The following is a 23310-nucleotide window of genomic DNA, read 5'->3' as shown; positions in this document are numbered from 1 at the left end:
AGATGTTTGGAATTATTCCAAGGCCAGGAATTCCAGATGTTTGTAAGGAAGCCAGTGCCTACTCTGTTTAAATATTCAAGGGGGTTTTCAGAGGTTAAGAGGAAAAAAAAGGCACGCCCCTCAATTCTTCCTTTTTAAAAGCAAGCCAGCACCTATGCCATAAGGCTATAAGGAGACCGACCCTAAAGTCTCTGCAGAGTCAATAAACGAGCATCTCCTTGTGCTTCATGATCCTCCTGCCTCCCACGGCTACTGTGGCACAAAGATGTGAAACATTTGGAAGCACACAGCATTACACAAAATGTAGAGTATTCTTACCATTTGTCACTGCAGATAGTGAATCAATAATTATGGCTGTGATGGAGGCCAGATGTGAATAATAACCAGGGCTCCTGGCCATCTGTCCCCCCCATAACGAGACTTCCCCTCCTCTTCTGGACAGCCGCACGAATCCCACATGTCTTTAAAATAAGAACTCGCCTGCTACAAATGTCTTGTAAGAGTGCCAGTGTTATGATAATTCATTTTTCACATGAGACACACGTTATTTTCCTTCCATATTCCTGATTTCATGTCAGGTATTCACCATGATGAGAGTTTCTTGGCTCTTCCAGGCAAGAATCATCCAGATTGGAAAAACTTCCAGGATCTACACATGCGAACCTAACGGTTGGGTTTTGGGTTTATTCAGAATTAATAAATTTAGACCATCTATTTTTCACTCTCTGACAGTACCTAGTCCTTTGTTAAGGGACACCCTCCTTCCCAAGCTCTAAGCACCCAGCACTGCCACCAGAGAGAGAGAGTGACTTAGCGCCGAGGCTGGCAGTCTGAGAATCAGGTGCCCTTCTGCCTTTCCCAATGGAAACAAGGGCAGATTCAGGGCCAGCTAGGGCCCTACAGGAGACCCTTCCATCAGGGAAGGCCCATCTCTGTGCGGTCCCTTGTGGGGGACTGGGCAGATGGAGCTGGGGCTCCTGTCCCCGAAGCGGGCTGAGGAGACCCACAAGTCTGTAAGAACTTACTGAGTGTCACTGAGTCGTTGATCTTGAAGCTGCAGAGGACCCTGTCCACGTTTCGGGCATGTCGGAAGCCGTTTCCTCTTACAACGACTTGAAATGATTCTGAAAGGAAAAAGGACAAGTCATGTCATCAGACTGCAGTCCGTCATCCTTACATTTTCCATCTGCCCAGATGTAGGGCATTTGTGAACTGTTTTACCAAGCTTCAGATATTCGGACACTGGTTCCCACTGGAACCCCAAACCATGTGTGTGCCTTTTGCCACTTACCACCTCCTTCTCACTAGGTGTCCATGAGGAAGGCGTACGATGTCTTACTTTGAATTCCTACCTTCTTGCCTTTGCCCTTGCTGTTCCTCCTACCTGGAATGCCCTGCTTCCCCCTTCTCTGTGCATTCAAATCTCACCCAACTCTCCAAGTCCTGGCAGTATTAAAAGCTGTGATACCTGCAGTCAGGGGGCCATGGCAGAGGGGCTCTCCACCTCTCCTCCAATCAACTCAGCATCTCTTGGGTCTGGAGTCCCCTGAAAGAATTTCTTTGGAGCCTGAGGTGCTTATTTATTTATTTATTTATTTATTTATTTATTTTTAAAAATCACGGCCTTATGACAACCCAGTCTGTCTCGAATGGTGTGGGAAGGAATTATGTGCTGTCTGGTGGTGGTGTCTTTTCTTCCACCACTAGAAAAATGTTCGATTAGGTCAGGAATGATCTGATACTGCTTCTGGCCCTTCTGTCTCTGCTGGGCATACAGCATAGGAGCTAGGATTATGTGGGAATGGTTGTACTTAGCAACAAGTCAAAGTCTTGCTTATCCAGTGGCCACTGTCCTGCATTATATACTTGAACTGACAATGGCCCCTCAATGTAGCACTGGCTTCTCTCTAAACAGAAGAGAGAATGTAACTTGCAGGTCTCTGGCCCTACAGGTTAATTTCACATTGGCACAATGCATGTTGAACTCTTATCGGTTGAGAAAATCCTTATGGAGTAAAAATAATGATCCTTCACAATAGTCTTACAAAAAGGAGAAAACCCAGCTAAATTATTAGCTAAATGTTTAGAAATACTTGCTTAAGTTTGATAGTAACTAATAGTCCATGCTCTATTTTCTTCTTTTTTTTTTTTAGTCCTTTTTTTTTTTGTACTATGTTATGTTAGTCACCATGTCATTCTTTTGTGTATAAAAATTGGGGCTTTGGATTATGCTGGGTGGTATCTAAAAAAGAAATGGACTAAAAGTCGGAGGAAAAGGCAGTATTTGTGAAAGTGGATCCTGAACTGTAAATCGCTATTCAAATGGACACCTTTGTTGGAGGAAGAATGGATTCAGAGAACTAGTGTATGGGACTCTTCCAAAGTTTAATAAATGTCACCTTCATTCCCAGGAAACTAATTTAGAGATCATGTATGCCAAGATAAAAATGCCGGATGCTAATTGCTCCCTCATCATGTGCCAAGCCCCGTGCTAAGCCTAGTATATGTCCAAGGTCATTTCAGCCTCACCACAGCCTAGGGAGGTACGAATGAGAAAACTGATCCGAGTGGTGTTCGGTAATTTGTCCCAGATCTCATGGCTAGTAGCTGTGAGAGGAGAGCTGGAATCCAGGTGTCTTGGCATCAAATGCCATGCCCTGGGGACTCGGCCATTATGCTGAAATGGATCCTCATTGTCTTGCGACATGTGACCAATTTAGAGATTGATGTGATTTTTTAAAAGGTTTATTTTATTTCAGTTTCAGGCAAGTTTGCAGAAAAGTGGGGCTGGCCTGGATGGGGAAAAAAGAAAGTGAAACCCAAGCAAGAGAACCCAGAGGCACCGTCTGTGCCACGAAGAATACTAGAACAGAATGTTTTTTGAAGTATGAAGGACCTTAACAATCAGGAAATTGAGATTTGACATTTTAAATAACTGGCCCAAGGTTATGTAATTTGTAAGCAGCAAAATGGGGTGGAGTTATCTGAGTGTTCCCTGCCTTAGTTGTATACTGTAGTAGTTCAGGTCAGGAGCAAATGGTTTTTCAGGATCCCAAGTCCTCCGAATATTAAGGATTAACATATGCATGTAGTAGATGTTTCTGCACGATTGCCAAGTTTAGATGGATGGTCTTAATAATTTTCCTTAGAAGCCTGCCAGGCATATAGCTGATGCCAGTTGCTCCAACACGCATTCTGTGTCAAGCATTGTGGAAGAATCTTGGTATATCTTATTTACTCCTTTAAGCCAATGGGAAGCCTATGGAAAGCTATTTCTGTTTTTTATTTTGAATGTTAGCCATCCAGCAATCTGCCGTGGGACACTTTTTGCTGATGCTACATGTTTTCGATCTCACTGCTGTGCTCCTTCTCTTGTTTCCTCAAACATTAGCGGAAGGAGACAAGACTCTGGAAATGCAGGCCCCGTGCCAAGCTCTCTTCTCTAACACCATGTTCTAGCATTACGAGTTCAGCTGCTGAGTCCTCTGTTTAAAAAAAAAAAAAAAAAAAAAAAAAAAAAATTGCTGCCCACATGTCTGCTGGGCCTGACCTCAGGGTGTTTAGAAAGAAAGACAGCCGGAATCCCTGACGTGGCGATGGTGTCAAGGGAACCATTTAACCCCTTCGGCCAGGGGAGAACACGGCGACAACGATGCTGGGCGCTCGGGGAAGCACACCGGAGCCAGGGCGTGCTGCCCCCGCTGCTGGGGACGGTTTCTGTGCTCCTGCGCACATTTGGTTTCCAGAAGAGCCCCAAGGCCTGACCCTGCAGCCCGACCGGAATGTCAGCTCTTCACACATACAAGTTATGTAACCAAACTGTCTCATGACTCCGCCAGCCAGTGAGAACCAGGACACGTGATTCCAGTTCATGTACCCGGAAAGCCCTGAGCCCGCCTCTCACGGTAAGTACGGCTCCGGGTCTTCAGGCAATTTGCCTGTTGGGTGACCACTCCTACAAGCAGTGCTGAGGGACTGTAGGGTGTCAGGGAGGAATTTCTACTTGAAAATGATCTTCGATCCTATGTTTAAAGATAGATATTCTTTGAGGTACATGTTTCTTATGATTCTTTTGTCATTTTAAAAAAAGATTTTATTTATTTATTTGACAGAGACCACAAGTAGGCAGAGAGGCAGGCAGAGAGAGGAGGAAGCAGGCTCCCTGCTGAGCAGAGAGCCCGATGCAGGGCTCGATCCTACGACCCTGAGACCATGACCTGAGCTGAAGGCAGAGGCTTTAGCCCACTGAGCCACCCAGGTGCACCTCTTTTGTCATTTTATTCTCAATTATAATTTAAACTTCCTGATGGTAGAGACTATCATTTCTGTCTCTTTAAAATTTTGGCTGTGCCTACCCGAAGGCTGAGTCAGCCTCAGGACTGGCTGAATACATGAGTGACATATCTTGGTATAGAAAGGGAGTAAAGAAGGAGAAGGTGGTCATTCATTCGTGTATAGTTAGGTCTAGTCCTGCTTATTTTCTGAGGCTTCATAAAGTCAATGAATGGAAAGATGCTCGACACCATTAGTCGTTAGGGAAACGTAGATCAAAACCACAAGGAGCTATCACTTCATACTCTCTTGAATGGCTATAATAACCTAGAGGGACAAAAACAAGTGTTGGTGAATAAATTAGACCCCTGATAGCTTGCTGTTGGGAATGCAAAATGGTGCAGATGCTTGGTCAAATGGTTTGGCGGTTCCTCAAGAAAGTAAACATAGTTTCCTTGTGACCTGAAAGTTTCACTCTTACGTACATATGCAAGAGAATTGAACATGTATGTCTGCACAAAAACTTGTACTTGTATATGCTCATGATAGCATTATTCATAATAGCAAAAAAATAGAAGCGATCCAAATGTCCATCAACTGATGAAGATGGTATTCAACCAATGGAATATTATTCACCCACGAAAGGAAGCAAGTTCTAATACATGCTATGACATGGAGGAAGCTTGAAAACATTATGCCAAATGAGAGAAGCCAGACACAAAAGGCCACATAATGCACGATTCCATTCCATTTCATTACCATATGAAAAGTTTAGCAAATCCATAGAGAAAGAAAATCAACTGGCAGATGCCAGGGCTGGAGGGAGGGGGAAATGGGGAGTGACTGCTTAATGGGTATAAGGTTTCTTTTTGGGGTGATGAAAATATTCTGGAATTAGATAGTGGTTATGGTTGTACAACTCTGTGTATATAATAAAAACCATTGAATTGCACTTTTTGAAAGGGAGAATTTTATGGTATGTGAGTTATAGCTCAATTAGAAAAAGAAAAAATAGAGTCTCTGAATAGTTGGATAAACTTATTCTATTCTCTTCCTTCCTTTTTTTTTCTTTTCTTCCCCCCCCCCTTTTTTTTTTGAAATGTGGAAAACGTAGTTTTAAGATGACCTCAGTAAAGATCACCTTTTCTCCACTGTATCTGAAAATGAGACATCTGTACGACTTCCATTTGCTCTGGTCCTCTAAGACTTTTGGGCAAAATTATTGCTACTATTGTTTTACCTTGCCAGTTAGTTCAAATTTGCTTTCCTATTAGATGCTTAATGTGACAGGAAACATAAATATAATAGAGACTGATGTGTGTTAAGTGCTTTCTGATACTTAAATTATTCTAGAACTTTTTAATTTTACAGCTATTTAATTATAACAGCATATTATAAAAGGAAGTATGAGTGCCACAGAATAACTTGCGTGTAAAGTATATAATTTGACAAGTTTTGACATATGTGTGCAATCACAGGACAATACCACCATCAAGATAGTGAACACATCCATCACCCTCAAAAGTTTCCAAGGGCCCCTTAGTAATCTCTCACTCCTGCTCCTCCCCAGGACCAAGCAATCACTGATCCCATGAAACCACTCATCTGCTCTCTGTTGCTCTAAGATAAGTTTGCATGACCTAGAATTTCATGTAAATGGCATCATACAGTAAGTAAATTTTTTGTCTGGCTTCTCTTACCTAGCATAATTATTTTAAAAACTCACCTATAATTACTGAAATTTATACATAGTCTATTCCTTGTTATTGCTGAGTATCATTCTTTGCACGGGTAAACCACAATGTTTTCATCCATCACCTGTTGATGAACATTTGAATTATTCACAGTTTTTGGCTATTAAGAATGAAGCAGGTATAAACATCTGTGTGCCGGTCTCTGTCTGGACATGGACTTCCTTTTCTCTTGGATAAACACCTGGCAGTAGGATGGTCAGGTCAGACCATAGATAGGTGTAAGTTTCATTTTTAAAGAAACTGTCAGGACTATTTTCCGAAGTGATGGTGTCATTTTACATTTCTATGACCAGTGTCTGGGAGTCCCTCCTCCAAACAGAAGCATCTTTAAATGCAAAGGAAGGGCCAAGCAGAGAATGAAAAAGGCCATTTTACACTCGATTTTAGCCAAAAGGCGGAGCAGTGATGAAACAAGCCATTCTAAAGAGGTGCCTAAGGGCCAGGCCTGAGCTCTTTGAAAAACAATGAAATGTGAAAGAAATGAAACCACTGTTTGATGTTGCCTAAAACTGTCTGCTTTAAGCATCTAAGGCCAAATGGTAAACAGGAGGCCTAAAACCGCCTTCTTTTTGTGCAAACCCGCCCAGTTTTACTACCAGCAGTGGGAAACAACACAGTAGGAATGGTACGATTGCTTCTGAAAGGACAATGTGAGGAGCTAAATATAAACTCCTTCCGTGTCTGGAGTGCAACAGCTTCATGTGTAGAGCAGTTGGCAGGTTGCACACTTGATTCCAATTAGTTCCTTCCTGGAGAACTTGCTTACTACATAGAACACTGAGTGATTCAAGTTTCAGGCCAACAGAGTGGGACCGGAGGGAAATTATACTTTGGCAGAGGGCACATTTTCTGGAAAGGAACTAAACAAGGCAAGGCCAATCTAACAAGGGGGTAACTCCCCTAATTAGAGAGGCTAATCAGCAAAAATATTTGATTAAGAACTTTTTAATAAAAAGGCAGAATTATTTAAAAGCAGGTAATGGCAAAGGGGCTCTAAAGACTCCCCACAGCAGGTGACTTCTTATATGTTTTAAAACAGGAACTGTATATACATTAAATACAGATGCAAGCACCATGCAAAACAGTAACCATATGCTTGGCCTGGGTATTGAGGTGTAATAGGGAATGATGGGGAGTATGGTGAACTCTAAAGAGTCCATGCTTCTTTTAAAAAGGGAAGTTATTCAGTCTCAGTAATCATCACCTTGCAATAAATGCAGGACTAGTGTTGCTAGATTTGATTTTTAAAAGCAAGGTGGAAACCTGAATTTTTAAGTAAAATCAGATTTTCAAATGCTAGCAATATATATATATTTTTAATGTAGTGTGGATCAAAAAGAACCTGTGTACAGACCAGAGAAGGCTTGTAGGCTGTCCACTTATAACCTCTGGCAGTGGAGGAGTTCTAGGAAGTCTCCAAATAGTTAAACTCATGACATTGAATGAAATTCTTGATTAGAAGAGATTAGACACTCTCCTTACTCCCTTTCCCCATTAAGACTTCCAGTTAAAATGCAAATAGCTCCAGGTGTACTGGATTCTTTGCCATTTAAAAAAAAATCGGCCATTAATGCTTCAGCTGGAATTGAATTAAGACTTTGGAAACTCAAAGTCATAAAGAACATCCAAAGGGGGACTGCATAGGGTTACAGAGGGCCACTGCTCACATAATTGTAAGGGTGGAGAGTTCAGACCATCCACTCCGCTGCTGGAAAGTTTTAGTTGTAAATGTTCCATGTGTTAAGCCAAAATTTGCCTCCCTGCTTTCCTCCCCAGCTTCTCCATGGTGGTCTCCTGAAGCTACACATAACAGGCATAATAATTCCTTTCCACACGGGAATTCTGTAATATATCTGAAGATGCTCTTGGAAGCGTCTCCGTTCTGTGTGTAAATCTCCGTGGTTACTTCAGTCCTTCCTCATTCCACCAGTGTCTCATCACCACTCCTGCGGCTCTTGGAGCAGATCTCTGCTACAGTGCCTCACGTGTGGTTTGTGCCTTATCTGAACACGTGGCCGTCTTCCAGAATAGATCGTGAGGGTCATGGGTGGTTGGGAGCAAGCTTTCTGCATTTGTGTACCCAAATCTTTTCATATTGCGTGGTACCTCGTAGACAAGTAAGCATTGAGGGAAAGAACGAAGGAAGGAGGCTAGGAAGAAAAGAAAAAGGGAAGGAAAGAAAAAGCAAGCAAGGAAAAGAAAGAGGAAAGTAGGAAGGAAGGGAGGGAGGGAGGTAGAAAAGGAAAGAAAGAAAGTAAGTGAATGAATTTTTAGCATTGTTTCCAGAGCCATCATCTCTTCTATGGGCTTGACTTTGTCAGCGCCATTTTAAAAATGTGGGACTTGGAACCATGGTCTGAACATGGAATAATAAGACATGAAATTAGCTCTCTTAACCTGGACACTGGATGGCTATTGATGCACCCTAAGATTACATCAACATTTTTTTCCCCTCAGAGGTATTCCTGTTGGCTCTCAGGATAGCTCTCTTTCTCCTTTTGTTTTCTTTTTCCCTGAAAGAACGGCTACTAAGTCGGGTCTCCTTAAACTGGCATTTCAACTCAAGTTCCACACTTGGTATTGGTCCCATTAAATTTCACCCTGTTATTTGCAGGCTGACCTGTGAAGATATGTGTTGGATCTCACTTTTGTTGTCCCCCCCCAGTGCATTATCTCGCTGCCTCTGTCAGAGCTAGGTTTGCTGTCACAACTACGGCTGTTGCTGTGTTGTCGGTGACAGCCAACTGATGTCATTGTCTTGGGGGAATGCAATTGTCAGCATCGAGTGTCCAGAGCAGGACAGGCCTGGGAGGAGCTCCATAGCATGGGCTCCTCTGGGGGCCCAGGAAGGAGTACAATTCACAGAGACAGGCGGGGGCTGAGAAGAAAGACTTCTAATGGAAGTGAATTTAACCTTTTCAATAGATTTTTCTAGGGCTCTGTCTCACCATGATACCTTAGAAATGCGGACACTCTGTTGCTTCCTGTTTCTTTTTGCCTCCTACACATACTGAATTAATCATTTTGCAGGTACTCTAGAATTTTTCAGTGTTCTCCCTGGTTTTGTTTCAGTAAAGAAACACATGGGCATGCTTTTCTTATCTGGGTATGTTATCAACATGAGGATTCTCACATTGACCTTCAATCCTCATTACAATGATGTTGGTAATAATAATGTCCCCTCGTTCTGTACAGCAGGTGTCTTTTCAAAGCTCTCTCATGTAAATCCCTGGGTCTTTGCAGTAGCCAAATGAAAATCACTGAGTGGGTGTCCTCAGGTCTACCTGACAGGTGTTCACTGCCATGTTCAATGAAATGGGCTCCAGTGCCTCAGGAAAGCCACTTATTCCAGAGAATAATCAGTAATAGACCTTCAGGGGAACCCATGGTAGAACTTCTGGTGTCATGGTATCTTTTGGAAGTTTCCTTTTCCCCTTTGTAAAGTTATTCTCTAAATATTGTGTTTTAATCCTTAGAATTCTCACTCAAGAGAGCTGGGAGCTTGCCTTTTCCAAAAGCTAGAGCTAGCTTCCATTACTGTGTCTTGTATTAATTTTTTCTTCATAAAACATAAAGGAAATAGAATCAGATAGTTTACTCTGATACAGGAAATTATTGCTGGCCTATAACATATGCAGTATTGCAGATAAGCCGAAGATTTAAAAAATACAAAAGAAAGCTTCCTCGGATTGGATTGACCAGAGATTTGTCTATTTTATTGGTTTTACCGAAGAAATAGCTCTTGCAATGATTTATCAGTTGAATTGCTTTCATCTGTTTAAATTTATTAACGCATTTTAATCTATTTTCTTACTTTACAAATATTTTACTTCCTTCCTAATTACTTATTTTCTTTTCCATTTTGTAAGAAACATTAAAATCGACAAATTTGCTCTTGTGGACCCTTTGCCATGTTCATCAAGTTTATCTATGTGGTGCTTTTATTATCTCACATCTCAGTGGTATAAAAAGGAGATGTTGGTTTTTACTACTCATTGACTCAAGAATTATTTTGGAAGCTATTTTTCTGTTGTCCAGCTGGTGGAGGTTCTGTTTTTATTTTGGCCTTGTTCTATCTTTGGCCATCAGTTCCTGATTTTACTTTAGACAGTTCAAAGGTGTGATATTAATTTCTTATGGTTAAGTGAAAGAGGTTAATCAGGGTCAAATAGGCAAAATCGGTGCATTATTTGCTGAGGAAATAAAGATTCGAGACATTCAGCCAACGTTCATTGTCTGATGGACCATCTATTAAGTGCCAGGTACTCTGTTAGGGAGATAAGATTGTCTGCAAGAGGGGAACTGATATGTTATGAATTAACAGGAATTGTATTAATTGTCTTTAGACTTTCTGATTCACTATGAAGTTACAACACATCCAGTTTGCACATTGCTAAACCACAAGTCTGGGTTTTCTTCATGGATGGGGTAATTGCATAATTAAGGAACTTCCCTATTTTCTAATTATTTTAAAATGAAGGACCCAAATAAATTGGGGAGTTGGATTTACCTGGAGCTAATGAACCCTAATTGAGGCTCCTCACTGCACAGACCCCTGATAAGGTCCTAGTATTGGGTACATGTGGTCACATGCTTTTGTCAAATTTGAGAAGGTAAAAATTTTCACTTCTTTTTCTTAACAGGTTCTCCTGGATCAGCTCCACTTCTTTTCAGAGCAGGATATTGGCAGTGATGTGTGGGAATCTAGTATTTCTGCAGTACTCTCGCAATTGGTTCCCATGAAAGAAGAGGATTTGGACAAGCTTTTTCAAACAACTGATACATTGCTTCTTTCTTTTTTTTTTTTTTTGCCTGAGCAGAAAATTTATTTAGCCATTTCTACTCTTCTTTCCACCCTCCTCCTTCTTCTGCCCTGTCTCCCCTCCTCCCCACCACTGAAATAAATGTGATTTGAACTCAAAATACCATCATTTCTAGGAGATTATTTAGTATTTAATTTACCTCCTGCACATATGGTGGATGGTTCAGCTGCTAAAATTTCGATGCAGGACTTCTTCAAAATCTAGAAAGAGAGGAAATCAAAGAGTCAAAGCACAGCTTACTTTATTAGAAGCAGGGTTTTGCTTTGAGTTACCAAGACAGGAAGGTTCAAGGATATTATGCTGTGGTGGGTGGATGGGTGGTAACATCTTTACTAATATTAGTAACATCAAACATTTAATGAGCCAACATTGTGCTACATGCCTCTGGGTGTCCCCATAAGAATTATTCATTCATTTGTTCTTTCAGCAGATACTTATTGAGTCTATGATATGTCAGTCTTGGTTATGGAGACATTTAACATCTGGTTAGGGAAATGGGAGTTACACTTGAAAATATAAATAATGATGGTTTGTCACTGTGGTAGTTGGCAGGGTGAAGGGGTAGATAGTAAATCTTCAGAGTTCACGGGGAAAATCATGGAGGCTGTTACACTGGGACAGGCTTCATGAAAGCTGTGGGTGCTGAGGGTAGGACTCTGTCAAGTGGAGAGGAGTGAGTTAGGAGAAGGTTGGGATCCAGGCAAGGAATGGCACAAGCAAAGGCGAGAAGGTAGAAATACATAAACCTCTTTACCTGGAACACAAGGAACTTGAAAAGTAGAAATGAGAGTGATGATAGGTAAAGCTGGAGAGGTAGGATGGAAAACCGTTTCCAGATTACTCTGAGTTCCCCTTTTTATTAGAAAAGTCATGGAAAGATGTTTCAGGAGAGGATGTTGAAGGCTGCCTGTTGTGCCTCACTCTTTGGACCCTGATAGTCTTATTTAAATGGAAATGGACTCTTTGCTCCAGAAGAGACTTGTAGGGTTGAGAAGAGAGTGTCAGGGAACCAATCCCATGACTGCACAGGGAGTTAATCAAGGCTGCTTTGGGCCAAGCAGGATATCTGCCTGGTAGCATGTAAGCTTCTCTCCATCATTTATGAATCCTGTGTCTTGCTGAATATTGACTCTCAAATTTCATCCAAGCATTTTAAACAAGTATAGGACACTGAGTTAATTTACCAAGCAAACGAAATCTCTTTATTTGGGCCTTAATTTGGAAATTGAGATGGTTCAGAGGGCTTTGAAAGAAATCATTTCTCTATTTATGAAAGGGGCATTTGTTGAAGGAATTAATAGTGAAATGATAACACTGAAAGTCTAGAAAAGAAAGCAAGCATCTTAGCATTGAGAAACACCCATTGATTTGCACTGATGTATTTATATATGCTTCTTTGTCCCATCTCAAGTGATACAGACAACACGAGATACAATCAAATGAAAGATACAATAAATTATAAAAGGAGAGGACATGGGTTAACATAAGGAAAAATAAGGGGAAGACAAAGTAAGGAATGAGAATAGCGTAGAAAAAATATACTGGAAAGAGCTTATTTCCTTGCTAGGAGTGGCTCATGGATTTAGTTCTAAACTTTCTAGTAGCAGATGAGAAGGTCAGGCAATATTTATGAGAATCTCAATTGGTGAAATGAAAACAAATCAGTTTCTCAGAAGAGATAATATTTACCCATTCCAGAGAGAAATCTGGGCGTCCTCATAGAGAAGCATTGTGAAAGGAAATGGAGAACATGCTTTAGAAAATATCTGATATACAGATGACAGCGCACTAAAATGCAGTCACTGAAACAGGCTCTCCCAAACACATGTTTTGGGTAAATCTACAGACGCGAAACTCATAAGAAGCACTATTTCTTTTTTTGACAATTCTAAAGTTCAGGTTTCCAGCTAACTTTTCCTGACATCGCTTCCCATTCTTGGTACAATCTGAAGGCATCTTTGTACTTTGATTCCTCTATTTGTTTTTGGCTTTTACATGATTCCACAGTAGGGAGCAATTTGTTCCTATTTGTCAGTGCTTGCTTTATTTCTTTGGACTCTGGTTTACCATGTCACAACCCCTCCCCCAGCCAAACCTCAAACTCTGGTATAGTCTCAGATCCTCACTGGTGCGGGAGCCCCTTCCGACAGCAGGCACACATGCACTGAGCTCCCCAAGTCCATGCCCATCTTAGGTAGAGTGCGTGGTCCTCACACACCTGGCCCTAGGGAGCTGGTATCACCCCTGAGCTCCCGAGTTCCCTTCACTGTCATTCTGACTTGGGATCAGGGACTCCAAGGATCTAAGCGGGACATCCATGTTTCCCTGCTGCTTCTCCACCTTCCACATTCCAAGGGTTTATCCAGCCCTTTAGGTCTCTCATGTAGGTAACAATGTCCTAGGATAAGGGCTTGTCAGAATCCTGGTGTGCAGGGACTCATCTCCCACATGCCGACTGTCCTACTTGAACTGCGAGGACTGTCCACGCCCTCTCCCGACCATGTCTGCTGCCCGAAGAGCCACCTCAGCCAGTGGCTGCCTTGACTGAGGGAGGTACCGCCCTTCCGCATGTCCTTAGGCACAAATCTCCAAACAGGACACATTGGGAGAAACAGAATTAACCCATATGGAAAAACTTAGTAAACAGTGGCATTAGAACAACACAAAGCTTTTTTTTTTTTAATGTTTTAAATAAAATTCCTCAGGCATTTGGCATCTCTTAATAAATCATTTTATCATCCACAACTAAAGATTTCAAAATAATCCCAGAATTAAAATTGAGCTATTGGATCTCTCTTGTCCCCGTTCCCAAACTCCATCAAAACACGTAAATGAAGTTTTCGCCCATGTAAGTTCCTGACTTTGAACCAACAATTTTGAACCAACTTTTAATACTTAACCAGGGATTTGGTAAAGGAAACACCCGTGAATCTCGGGCCACAAAGACACACCAGCAGGTTTTGTCATAATAAACACACGCTGTATTATTCTCTCGGAGCGTCTGCAATTAGTTGATAAATCTAAGGAGTGTATGAAGGGCCAAAAAATGTCAGCCAAGTGCTGTGATTCAATCCAGTAAAAACACAGCTTTCCCAATCTTAACTTAAAACATCTGGAAGGAACGCGTTGCAGCCAGTAAAGCAAAATTTATCAGTGAGGGGGATGGGCAAGATCTGTCTGGGACTGCGTCTTCTATTAGTTTGAAATGTCTGGCTTTAAAAGGTAGGAAGTCATGATGGCAGAAGGTGGATCTGGGGGTTCCCTCGGCTCCCTTGCAGCCAAGACTATAATCAGTGCGTCCGAGCCGCAGCAGACAACAGGTCGGCTTCGGTGTCTGAAGACTGGATGGAGGTTGGGGGCGAGGGAGGAGAGGGTCTGTCCCCAACCTGAGCAGGGGTAACCGTGGAAGAGGTGCAGGTACGGCACGGGGAAATTGCTTGAGGGAGCGGAACAGACTCACACAGGGCCAGGGTGATGGCAGAGGTGAGAGACGTTGGCTTCTGATGGAGACTGGGCGAAGACCACCACATGCCTCAAGTATAATCCAATGTGAGGAGGGGCTCTTGGCCCTGGTTCTGTACTTACTGACCTATGGTCCTTGACATATCTTTTAACTTTCCTGAATCCTAATTTTGGGGAGCAGTTTAATATACAGAATATAGCCTGGCATCTGGAATCAAATTGCTTGGGTCAACTCGCTCATGAACGGTGTGACCTTGGACAAGTTCAAACAACCTCTCAGAGTCTCTGTTTCCTCATTTATAAAAGTTGGATAAGAACAGTCCCTACTGCAGAAGGTTGTTGACTTGGGAAGATTAAATGAGTTAATACTGGCAGAGTCCGCAGCACAGTGCCCAGAACCTGGTAAGTTCTCAACTAATGTAACCATTATTCTTAAGAACTTGGGCTCAGGAAACAAGACAATATACATTTGGGCTCTGAATAGATTTATGTTCCAAATCTAAGCCCTACCACTTCCTGGCCATGTGGACTTGGACAAGTATTCAAGCTCAGTTTCCTCTTCTGTAAAAGGGGTATAAGAAATACACTGAACTCACAAGGCTGTATGACGGTAAAATGAATGATCGATAATAAATGCAGAGACATTTAGTGTAAATCCATTTGGACTTAGGTGGTCAAATTCACATAGGACTGGAGAGTCGGGAAGGGAGTGACATCAAGGAAAACTGGCAGGGTTTTTGTCTCATAGAACTACACAGATGTGATCAGTCAGTAGATAGTCATTTAACAACCCTTGGGCCACCAACCAACAAGTGCCCTTCATGAAGACAAGGCACCAAGAAATGTGCTCAGAACATTCTTAGCAGTAAAGCGCTGAGGAGAATGTCTTGACATATATTCGGTTCCAGACAATGGTAGTGGATACTATGACTTGTGATAATACTGTTACAGCTACTTCTCTTGGCCAGAGAAAGTAGCTCATATATATTTCTATCCCATCACCCACCACTGGTTCTTGCTTAATTATATCTGCTGGAAAAAAAACCCAGAGGGAGGTTGATAATATTTTTCTGTCATCTTTTGGACAGATTTCAAAAAGAAGATAAATGGCAAAGCACATCTGAAATCCACGAAGAACTGTATCAATGCGATGTGTTGCTACTGGTATGGTTACGTTTGCTCATCTCATTAGATCATTGGGGGAGTAAGAGGAGAAGCAGATGTAAAAAAATCTTTGCCAAGTAATAAAAACCATTCAATAAATTTAAAGTGAAATCGATTATGGACCAGCCCAGGTTGCACATAAGAGTTTATTTTTTTGGATTCTGAAACTCTAGCATCCTTTTGCATAAAGTTCACAGTTTCTGCCAAGATTTCTCAAGAATCCTTAAATAATTGTACATACTCATAGAGAGTTATCAAGAACCTCTCCCTTACCATACACATCCCTAATTATTTTCCCTCTAATTGCTCTGCCTCCTTCCCCAATAAACAATTGGTTTTTATTTACTTGGCCATTTCCTGTTAAAAGATTTTTTTGTGTCTGTAAATAAAGACGAGTCTCTTTTATCCATTAATAGTATAGGGACCTTTTGCTTCCACTCATCTTTTGGAAAGTCTTTCAGAGCATGTTTCTTGGTGTTTTCATTGTTGTGAAGGGCACATTCTGGTTTTAAGATTTTTGGAGCTAGAAGTATGCTGGCCAAAAGTCAGTTAACTACCTCTTGCCTGGTTATGTTCTTTAAGACAAAAACTTGGCAGCCGTCCTTAATCTCACTGTCACCCTTCAAATCGAATATAGATTTTGCTGACCCATCTATGGCCTGGTGATTTTACCAATGAACTATTTCTTCATTCCTCTAGTGCCATCTTTCAGAGGACTTATTATGGTTGATAATTACACTTTTTTGTTGTTGTTTGGTCATTATCTATCTTCATCCTTAGACTATGAAGTCTAGAGGCAAGGAGTGAATTTGTTTTACCCAACACTACATATCCACAGTGCCTAACCTGGCACATAGTAGGCATTAAATCAATATTTATTGGATAAATAAACAAGTAATGAATGTTTTCTGCATGGCTTCATACACTGGCATTGCAGTGTATTAGGTTATGGCTTTCCTTTTCCTCTATACTACAATCTTAGGGTCTTTTGAATAACAAGGCCATATTCTGCATCTTGTAACAGCCTTCTACACCCTCCTCTTCTTATTAAACATCACCGTCTTTGGGGGACTGCTTTCCCAGATGGCCTGTTTCAACATCTTTATTTTATTTTATTTTTTAACAGCTTACCTTTTTAAACAACAATGCTGTAGGTGTAGCATGTCCCTGTGTCTAATTTCTGGACTGGCCTGCTTTGTAAAAGGCCTTGACCCCTTTACTTGGGAAGATGGAGAGATCTGGGCTTGGGGGATGGGACTCAGGCTCCCACAGAAGGCCACATACACTACTACAGCTGATAGAATGCACATTGGATAAGCCTGGGGACCACTGCTTTTATAAAATGCTTGCTAGCTTGGGACATATGACTATGTCATCCATGCCTTCAGGAGTGGTGATGTTGTCTCCAAGAATTTTGACTTTATTTGATTGCTAACAAAGTGTTTATTTGTATTTATTTATTTTAATTTATTTTTATTTTTATTTTATTTTATTATTATTTTTAAGAGCGTGAGATTGCAAGTGGCAGGGAGAGGGGTAAAGGGAGAGGATTAGAGAGAATTCCAAGCAGGCTCCACACCCAGCATGGAGCCTGACCCGGGGCTTGATCTCTTGATCCTGAGATCATGATCTGAGCCAAAACCAAGAGTCGGCTGCCTAACCAACAGAGTCACCCAGATACCCCAGGTTTCTAACAAAGTATTTTTTTTTTAAAAAAGAGAGTCACCTTTCCTAACTAAATTCCATTCCACACTTTAAACCAATAGACACAGCTATCGTTAACTACGGATATTATCCTAGATCCATGTCAGTTCCACTGAATCTGAATTTAAAATAAAAATCTACTATTATACTGTCATCTGTCCAGCATTCATGTATTTTTTTTTTAAAGATTTTATTTATTTATCAGAGAGAGAGAGGGAGAGTGAGCGAGCACAGGCAGACAGAGAGGAAGGCAGAGGCAGAGGGAGAAGCAGGCTCCCTGCTGAGCAAGGAGCCCGATGTGGGACTTGATCCCAGGACGCTGGGATCATGACCCGAGCCGAAGGCAGCTGCTTAACCAACTGAGCCACCCAGGCGTCCCATCATGTATGATTTTATGTATACTCATATATTATACCAAACGGATACTCTAAGATACAAGAAACAGTTTAAGAGGTTAACTGAATTTCGGACAATAGAGTTTATCTCCCCAAATATGCAAATATTTCTTTCTTTCTTTCTTTTTAGGTCGACCTCTTTTTTTTTTTTTAAATGCAAATGTTTCTGTCTGGGGCGTGGATGGGGGAGGTGAGCCAGCTCACTTAGATAAACACAACTCTTCCCTCAGTTTGGTTCTCGCTCACTGAGTCTCCTGTGAAGGAGCGTAGGACAAACAAGGTCCTGAAACTGAGGAAATTCATTTTTTTTCCACTAAACCACTTTCCTCTCCTGTTTTCAGAAGGAAAGCTCAGATGGCCGTGAACTCCAAAACGTGGTTTATTTAGTAAGACGAGCATGTCGACCTCCAGATATTGGCGGAGACAGCCGCCCTCCTTGAGAGCTGAACCCTGCAGCATTTCACTGGATTTAGTTCCAAATTCTGTTGTCGCTTTTCCAGTGGGTCTTAGGTAGGAGGAGGAGCCGAAGGAAGGAGTGGGGGTGACCTGCGGAGTAACTGTTCATGCCCCTTGGCGACCTTGGTCGCCTTGTGAAGCTATGGGGATTTTTATCACATCTGGACTCTTCAATAAGCCAAACAGAAATAATAGCTTAGTTGAAATGGCCTGAATGTCTGCAAAGTCGGAAGCTAATTAATAATCGCAGAGGCCAACGTTTTTTAAAAAGAGTTTCTAGCTCACTACAGAAATTACAGTTGATTCTATTTATATGTTGTAAGCAGCCTTGCTAAAGTGAATGGAGCCCCAAATGCCATCGTCTATAGATACAATCTTGGAAGAGAAGGTGGGGGAAGGACCGAGGGGATTCGACCAGAAACAGAGCCCAGAGAGCTGCCCACTTGTCATGCAGTGTGGGTCACGAATGCTACGCAGGTCTCTGGGCGGCTTCGTCATGAGTGAGTGTGTAAAGCATAGCATGGGACACCACGAAGAACATAACACATGTGGCCGTCTCTCTGACGGCGCTGTTGAGCATCTGACCAGGAGGAACGGCAGAGAGGGTGAAAAAGACCCACGTGCCAAGCAAATGATGCCAACAGTTAGTGCCACTGGGGTTCAGGGCAGGGAGAGTTGAAGGTGGAGGGGAGAAGACCAGGGCAGACTCCAAGGAGAAGAGAGGACTCAGCAGGGGCTGGAGGTCCAGAGAGGCTTTGAGACAGGATTCCGATGGTCCAAGAAAGAGAAGGGGGTTTCTTCCAATCACAAACCAGCCTGACTGACGAGGAGAGCTGCTGCTGTTGAGTTGGGCCTCCTGCTCTGCTGGCTCTGGAAAGAGGGTTAGTTCAGTAAAGTCAGGGATTCCAGGACTGTGTGAACACGATGTGGCTTTTGATTGGAGGGTAGCCCTTCGCAGTTCCTGGAGGGGTCTTGGAAGAGTAGGTGGAAGGGGAGGCCTGGAAGATGGGCTTTGCCTTTTGTCAAACAGCTTTTTTAGGACCTGGGCCACACGAGGGGGTACAGGTCTTCCAGTTCCCATGGGGGAAAAGGAGCAATCAGCACAGAATCGGGTTTTCATAAAGAAAGCAATTTTATACACACCATGGAATGGATTTATCCTTCAGTTTCGCTGATCTTACAGCTTCCTCGATAACGAGGATGTTCATGCCCAAACTCGTGAGAAATCCTTGCAAATACAGTTGTGTGCTTGATACTTGTTTATTGTTGATCACACACGCGGAATGCTGCTTTACCCTTGCTTAATAGGAAGCCCAGTGCAGGCTGAACTATTCCAGGGAATTACTCCTAGAGGGATGTGCATTGGTGCCAGCCACGGGCTCTCCTTCTCGGAGACCGTGTGCCTGCCTCCAGGTACTGCCCTCCACTGCACACAAAGTGGGGACCGCTGCGGGGAGGAGTTGGTTTCACGGTAACCAGGCCAAGTGTTGGGATTCAAAGTTGCAGACCGACGTCCGTGGTATCTGAATCCAGCCCTCATGCAGGTTCCCGTTTCACTGGCTGCAGCACTTTTGCAAAGGCAAACAAAGACCCAGGAGACCTGGGGGACCTTTGCTTCATGTTTTTGCTTGAGGGCTGGCGCTACCCTTACCAGCTGTGGTCAGTGGAAATTCCCCAAAGAAGCCACAAGAAGGGAAGGCGAAGGGATAGTTTCTTCCTTTACAGTTTTACTGGCTTTAAGGGCTACAATCTTTCAACCACCCAAAGTCTGTCTTATAATTTCTCAACAGTATTCTGCAAAAGCAAGTAGAAATTCTGTCCTCAGAGGCAGAGTGTTGAGCATGTGTGGAAGGAAAAGATGTTCTTTTCAGCCTGTGTGAGGCTGCCAGCTTCTCCTGGTGAGGGAACTTCATCTCCTGAGCAGAAATCAGTATTTTCAGACTTGCTCCCCACCTAGTAGTAACAGGCAAAGAGCTCCTCCGTCTACCCACTGGGCACCCAGAGGGCAGACCACATGGGCTTTGGCTTTACCTCTGCTGTACCTACGTGATCGGCATCGAGCCACTTCACACTTTTGGTTCTGGGATCTCCTTCTCTGAAATGGAGCTGCTTCCTGGCCTCCCCACATCACTGAGTAGAGCACCATGGTCATTCCCATCATGGGCATTAGCGACCCAGTGGAGTCTATTCCAAATTGCCGCTCCCTGCCATGTGGCCTTGGACAAGCTAATGGATCTCTGTCCTTAGGGTACCTATATCTGTAGAAGGGATGACAATATCCACACTAAAGAGTGGTCGTGAGACGTCAATGAGACACCTACATAGAATGATCCACACAGTGCCCAGAACCTCAGGACTCAGGATATGGTAGCTTTTATTATTTTTACCTTCCTATGGAAATAGAGGTAGGAGAAAGCACAGGCCCAGGGTCACCCCTTATAGTCATGTGCTCTCAGGAAGTTTCCCTGAGGCTTAGTTTCTTCATCAGTAAAATAGGAATACTTTCTTCATTTTCCTCACAGGGTTGTTATGATGCTAAAATGGGATTATATTCATTGGGAGCAAAGAACAACATTTGGTCCCAAATACAGCTGTGATCTACAGTGGTTGAGTTCTTTCTTTCTTTCTTTTTGAGATTCTATTTATTTATTTATTTATTGAGAGAGAGCAAGTGGGTGGGAGTTGGCAGGGTGGGGGGCGCAGAGGGAGATAGAGAATCTCAGGCAGAGTCTGCCCTGAGCGCAGAGCCTGATGCCCGGCTTGATCTCATGACCCTGAGATCAGGGCCTGAGCCAAAATCAAGAGTCAGGCACTTCACTGACTAAGCCACGCAGGTGTCCCACACAGGTGTTGATTTCTTTCTGCCTCTTCCCTATGTCCTGCTGCTGAGACCGAAATGGGAAACAATGAGAACACCATGAGAAATAATGCTTTATACAAATGCAACATGTAAGTACTTCTCCCTTAGACTACGGAGGGCTGGGGAACAGTGTGAAAAGACCAAAACACAGGAACCAGTTTGTGGAAGCAGAGACTTCTGGGATTTGCTGAATCCAGGCCCTGGACAACCAGCCGTGATTTTCCATTTCCTCAGACATTCTCGGCCAAGTACTATGGAAAGAGCAGGAACTCGGGAACCAAGTCTCAGTTCAAATTCCCCACTTGACCATTATGAGTAGGAAGACTAGGGCAGTCTCTCTGAGGGATCTGCACCCCAGCTTCCTCACCTGGAACACTGGGATAAGACCTTCTGGAGACCGTGGTTGTGGCAGAGCCTAGCAGAAATGCTGGTGGATGGAAGATGGTCCACAAGTCAATGTGATTTTTCTTCTTTGGGCCAACATGATTATTGATACTGAGGATTTATGGATTCGTTATCTGGAGAAGAAACAGATCAAGTGCACAATTCTCCATTCCCTGAGAGCCTGAATTTCAAGCGTCCTTGTTCTAAGGCCAGACTTTGTATCTGGCTATAGGTTCCCACCATTCTTCGAGTAAAAGAGCCTTCCAGGCCAAGCCTTTGCTTGCCTCCTGATGTCATCTTCTGCCATTCCGCACTTTGGTGGCACTCTTCCTTCATTCTGCTATGCTCCGTCACAGGACTGTTCACTGCCAAGAATGTTCTGTCCATGCTCTTCCAGTGGATGGCCTGATTTCCTTCTTCAGGTCATGTCTGCAAAGGGGCCTGAGCTCTGTGTCAATCTCTTTACTCTTAATCTTGGTAGTTGGTTGCCACTTTTGTACCATTTATCACAGTTTTAATTATTTATTTATTTACTCATTTTTATGTGTCCCTCCCACGAGACTATAACCTCCACCAGGCCAGGGTCTCCATCGCTTTACTTGTAGCTGAATGGCAAGGTTTGTATGTAAGGTTTCCAGTGAGCACTGGATAAAAGAGCAAATGTTCGCTCCCGCATCTTGATTTGGATTTAAACATAAGGTCACAATGGGCTGAAAACCTGACGAACCATCTGAGCTTGTTGAGAGCTGCTCTGTACTTCTATTTGGGATAATTAAGCCCAGTCCTGTTTTATTATGAGAAAATCACCAGCCACAAAACAACATCCGTGGGAACAAGCTGGAAAAGATGCTTCAGATGGCGGGCGAAAAAAACAAGAGCTTTCTTTTCAGGATCCAGAGGAGAAATGAACCTACTTCTTAAAAATAGCCAATTTTAGGTCATAATTATTTCTGTCTGACTTGAGAAAGATGAACCCTGCTGTGCTTGTCCCTGCTTCTCTGTCCAAGCAAATGAATTCAACTGCCATAAACATGGGTTTCAAGTGCTGGAAGGATGGCAACCACAAGCATAACTCTCAGATAAAAGCTCGTAAGACTGTTATCATTCAGCTCAAGTTTGGAGACGGGACTCTCAAATTATTATTTTTTTTCCCAGTTTTTGGGAGACCATTTTGCTGAAATTCCTTAGACATCTTTGGAGTTAGTTCCACTTGGGGGTGGGAAGAGCTTTCTAACCATCTTGGGAGGGCTCACGTCGAGCTTGGGTGAGTTGCTAGGATAGAAATATTCAAGGACAACACCGGTTTCTGCAGATAAAATGATTCTGATTATGTGCATAGGAACTGCCTCTTGGATGATGTGGGCACCTGGCTCCTAAGGATCTTGGAACAGGTAAGAGTCATCCCTGTTCAGAATCTGCCATCGGAAGGCAAGACTGTGCACTCGTGCAGCAGTAGGCTCCTGCCTCTAGACCCCCACCATTTTTCTTCCTATGTACATGGACACCACCATCTGATTCTCTCCTTAAATATCACTTGTTAGATGTTCCAAATGTTTCAGTGATTACACCCACGAAGTTGGAATCAAAACCCCTTCAAGGCCCTTATCAGTCTGGTTCCAAACAAATGTCTAGGCTTGTTTCTTATCACTCTTGAGCTTTCACCAAACTCTCCCCCCAGACAGATAGGCATTATTGCTGTTGTCCTCAGAGTCTGCTTTTCCCTGTTCCAGCTTTTGGGCTGGGGTCATGTCATCTCTTCCCTGATGCTACCCATCACTCCTCCCAGGTCTTTCATGGATTTTATGTCCCACTCTCTCATGAAGGCTCTTGCCCACAGAAATCTACCTCTGAGCTTCATGATCAGTCCCGAATCATGTTTTGCACCATTTGGGTATTGCTTTTTATGTTCCCTGCAGTTCTTGTTGCTTACGTTGTCAACTATGCCACACCGATCCCAGGAGTTATTTGGAACAAAGGTCCCTCACCTGGGGATCTAGTATTGGGACTGATAATTCTCTCTCAATAATTTCCACTCT

At 42.9% G+C, this 23310-nt stretch overlaps 1 protein-coding gene across 2 annotated transcripts in view; it reads right to left on the bottom strand.

Moving 5' to 3' along the window:
- Window positions 1–23310, bottom strand: part of ANTXR1 (ANTXR cell adhesion molecule 1) — a 219774-nt gene that overhangs the window by 128473 nt on the left and 67991 nt on the right. For both annotated transcript variants that reach the window (XM_032352316.1, XM_032352315.1), the window contains exons 9-10: window positions 10989–11049; window positions 1026–1124 (exon numbers count right to left, since the gene is read on the bottom strand). In XM_032352316.1, the coding sequence (XP_032208207.1) occupies window positions 1026–1124; window positions 10989–11049 (160 nt within the window). The remainder of the gene's footprint in view (window positions 1–1025; window positions 1125–10988; window positions 11050–23310) is intronic.

This window comes from Mustela erminea, chromosome 7 (assembly GCF_009829155.1).
Source record: "Mustela erminea isolate mMusErm1 chromosome 7, mMusErm1.Pri, whole genome shotgun sequence".
Lineage (NCBI taxonomy): Eukaryota > Metazoa > Chordata > Mammalia > Carnivora > Mustelidae > Mustela > Mustela erminea.
This window is presented reverse-complemented; position numbering and strand designations above follow the sequence as displayed.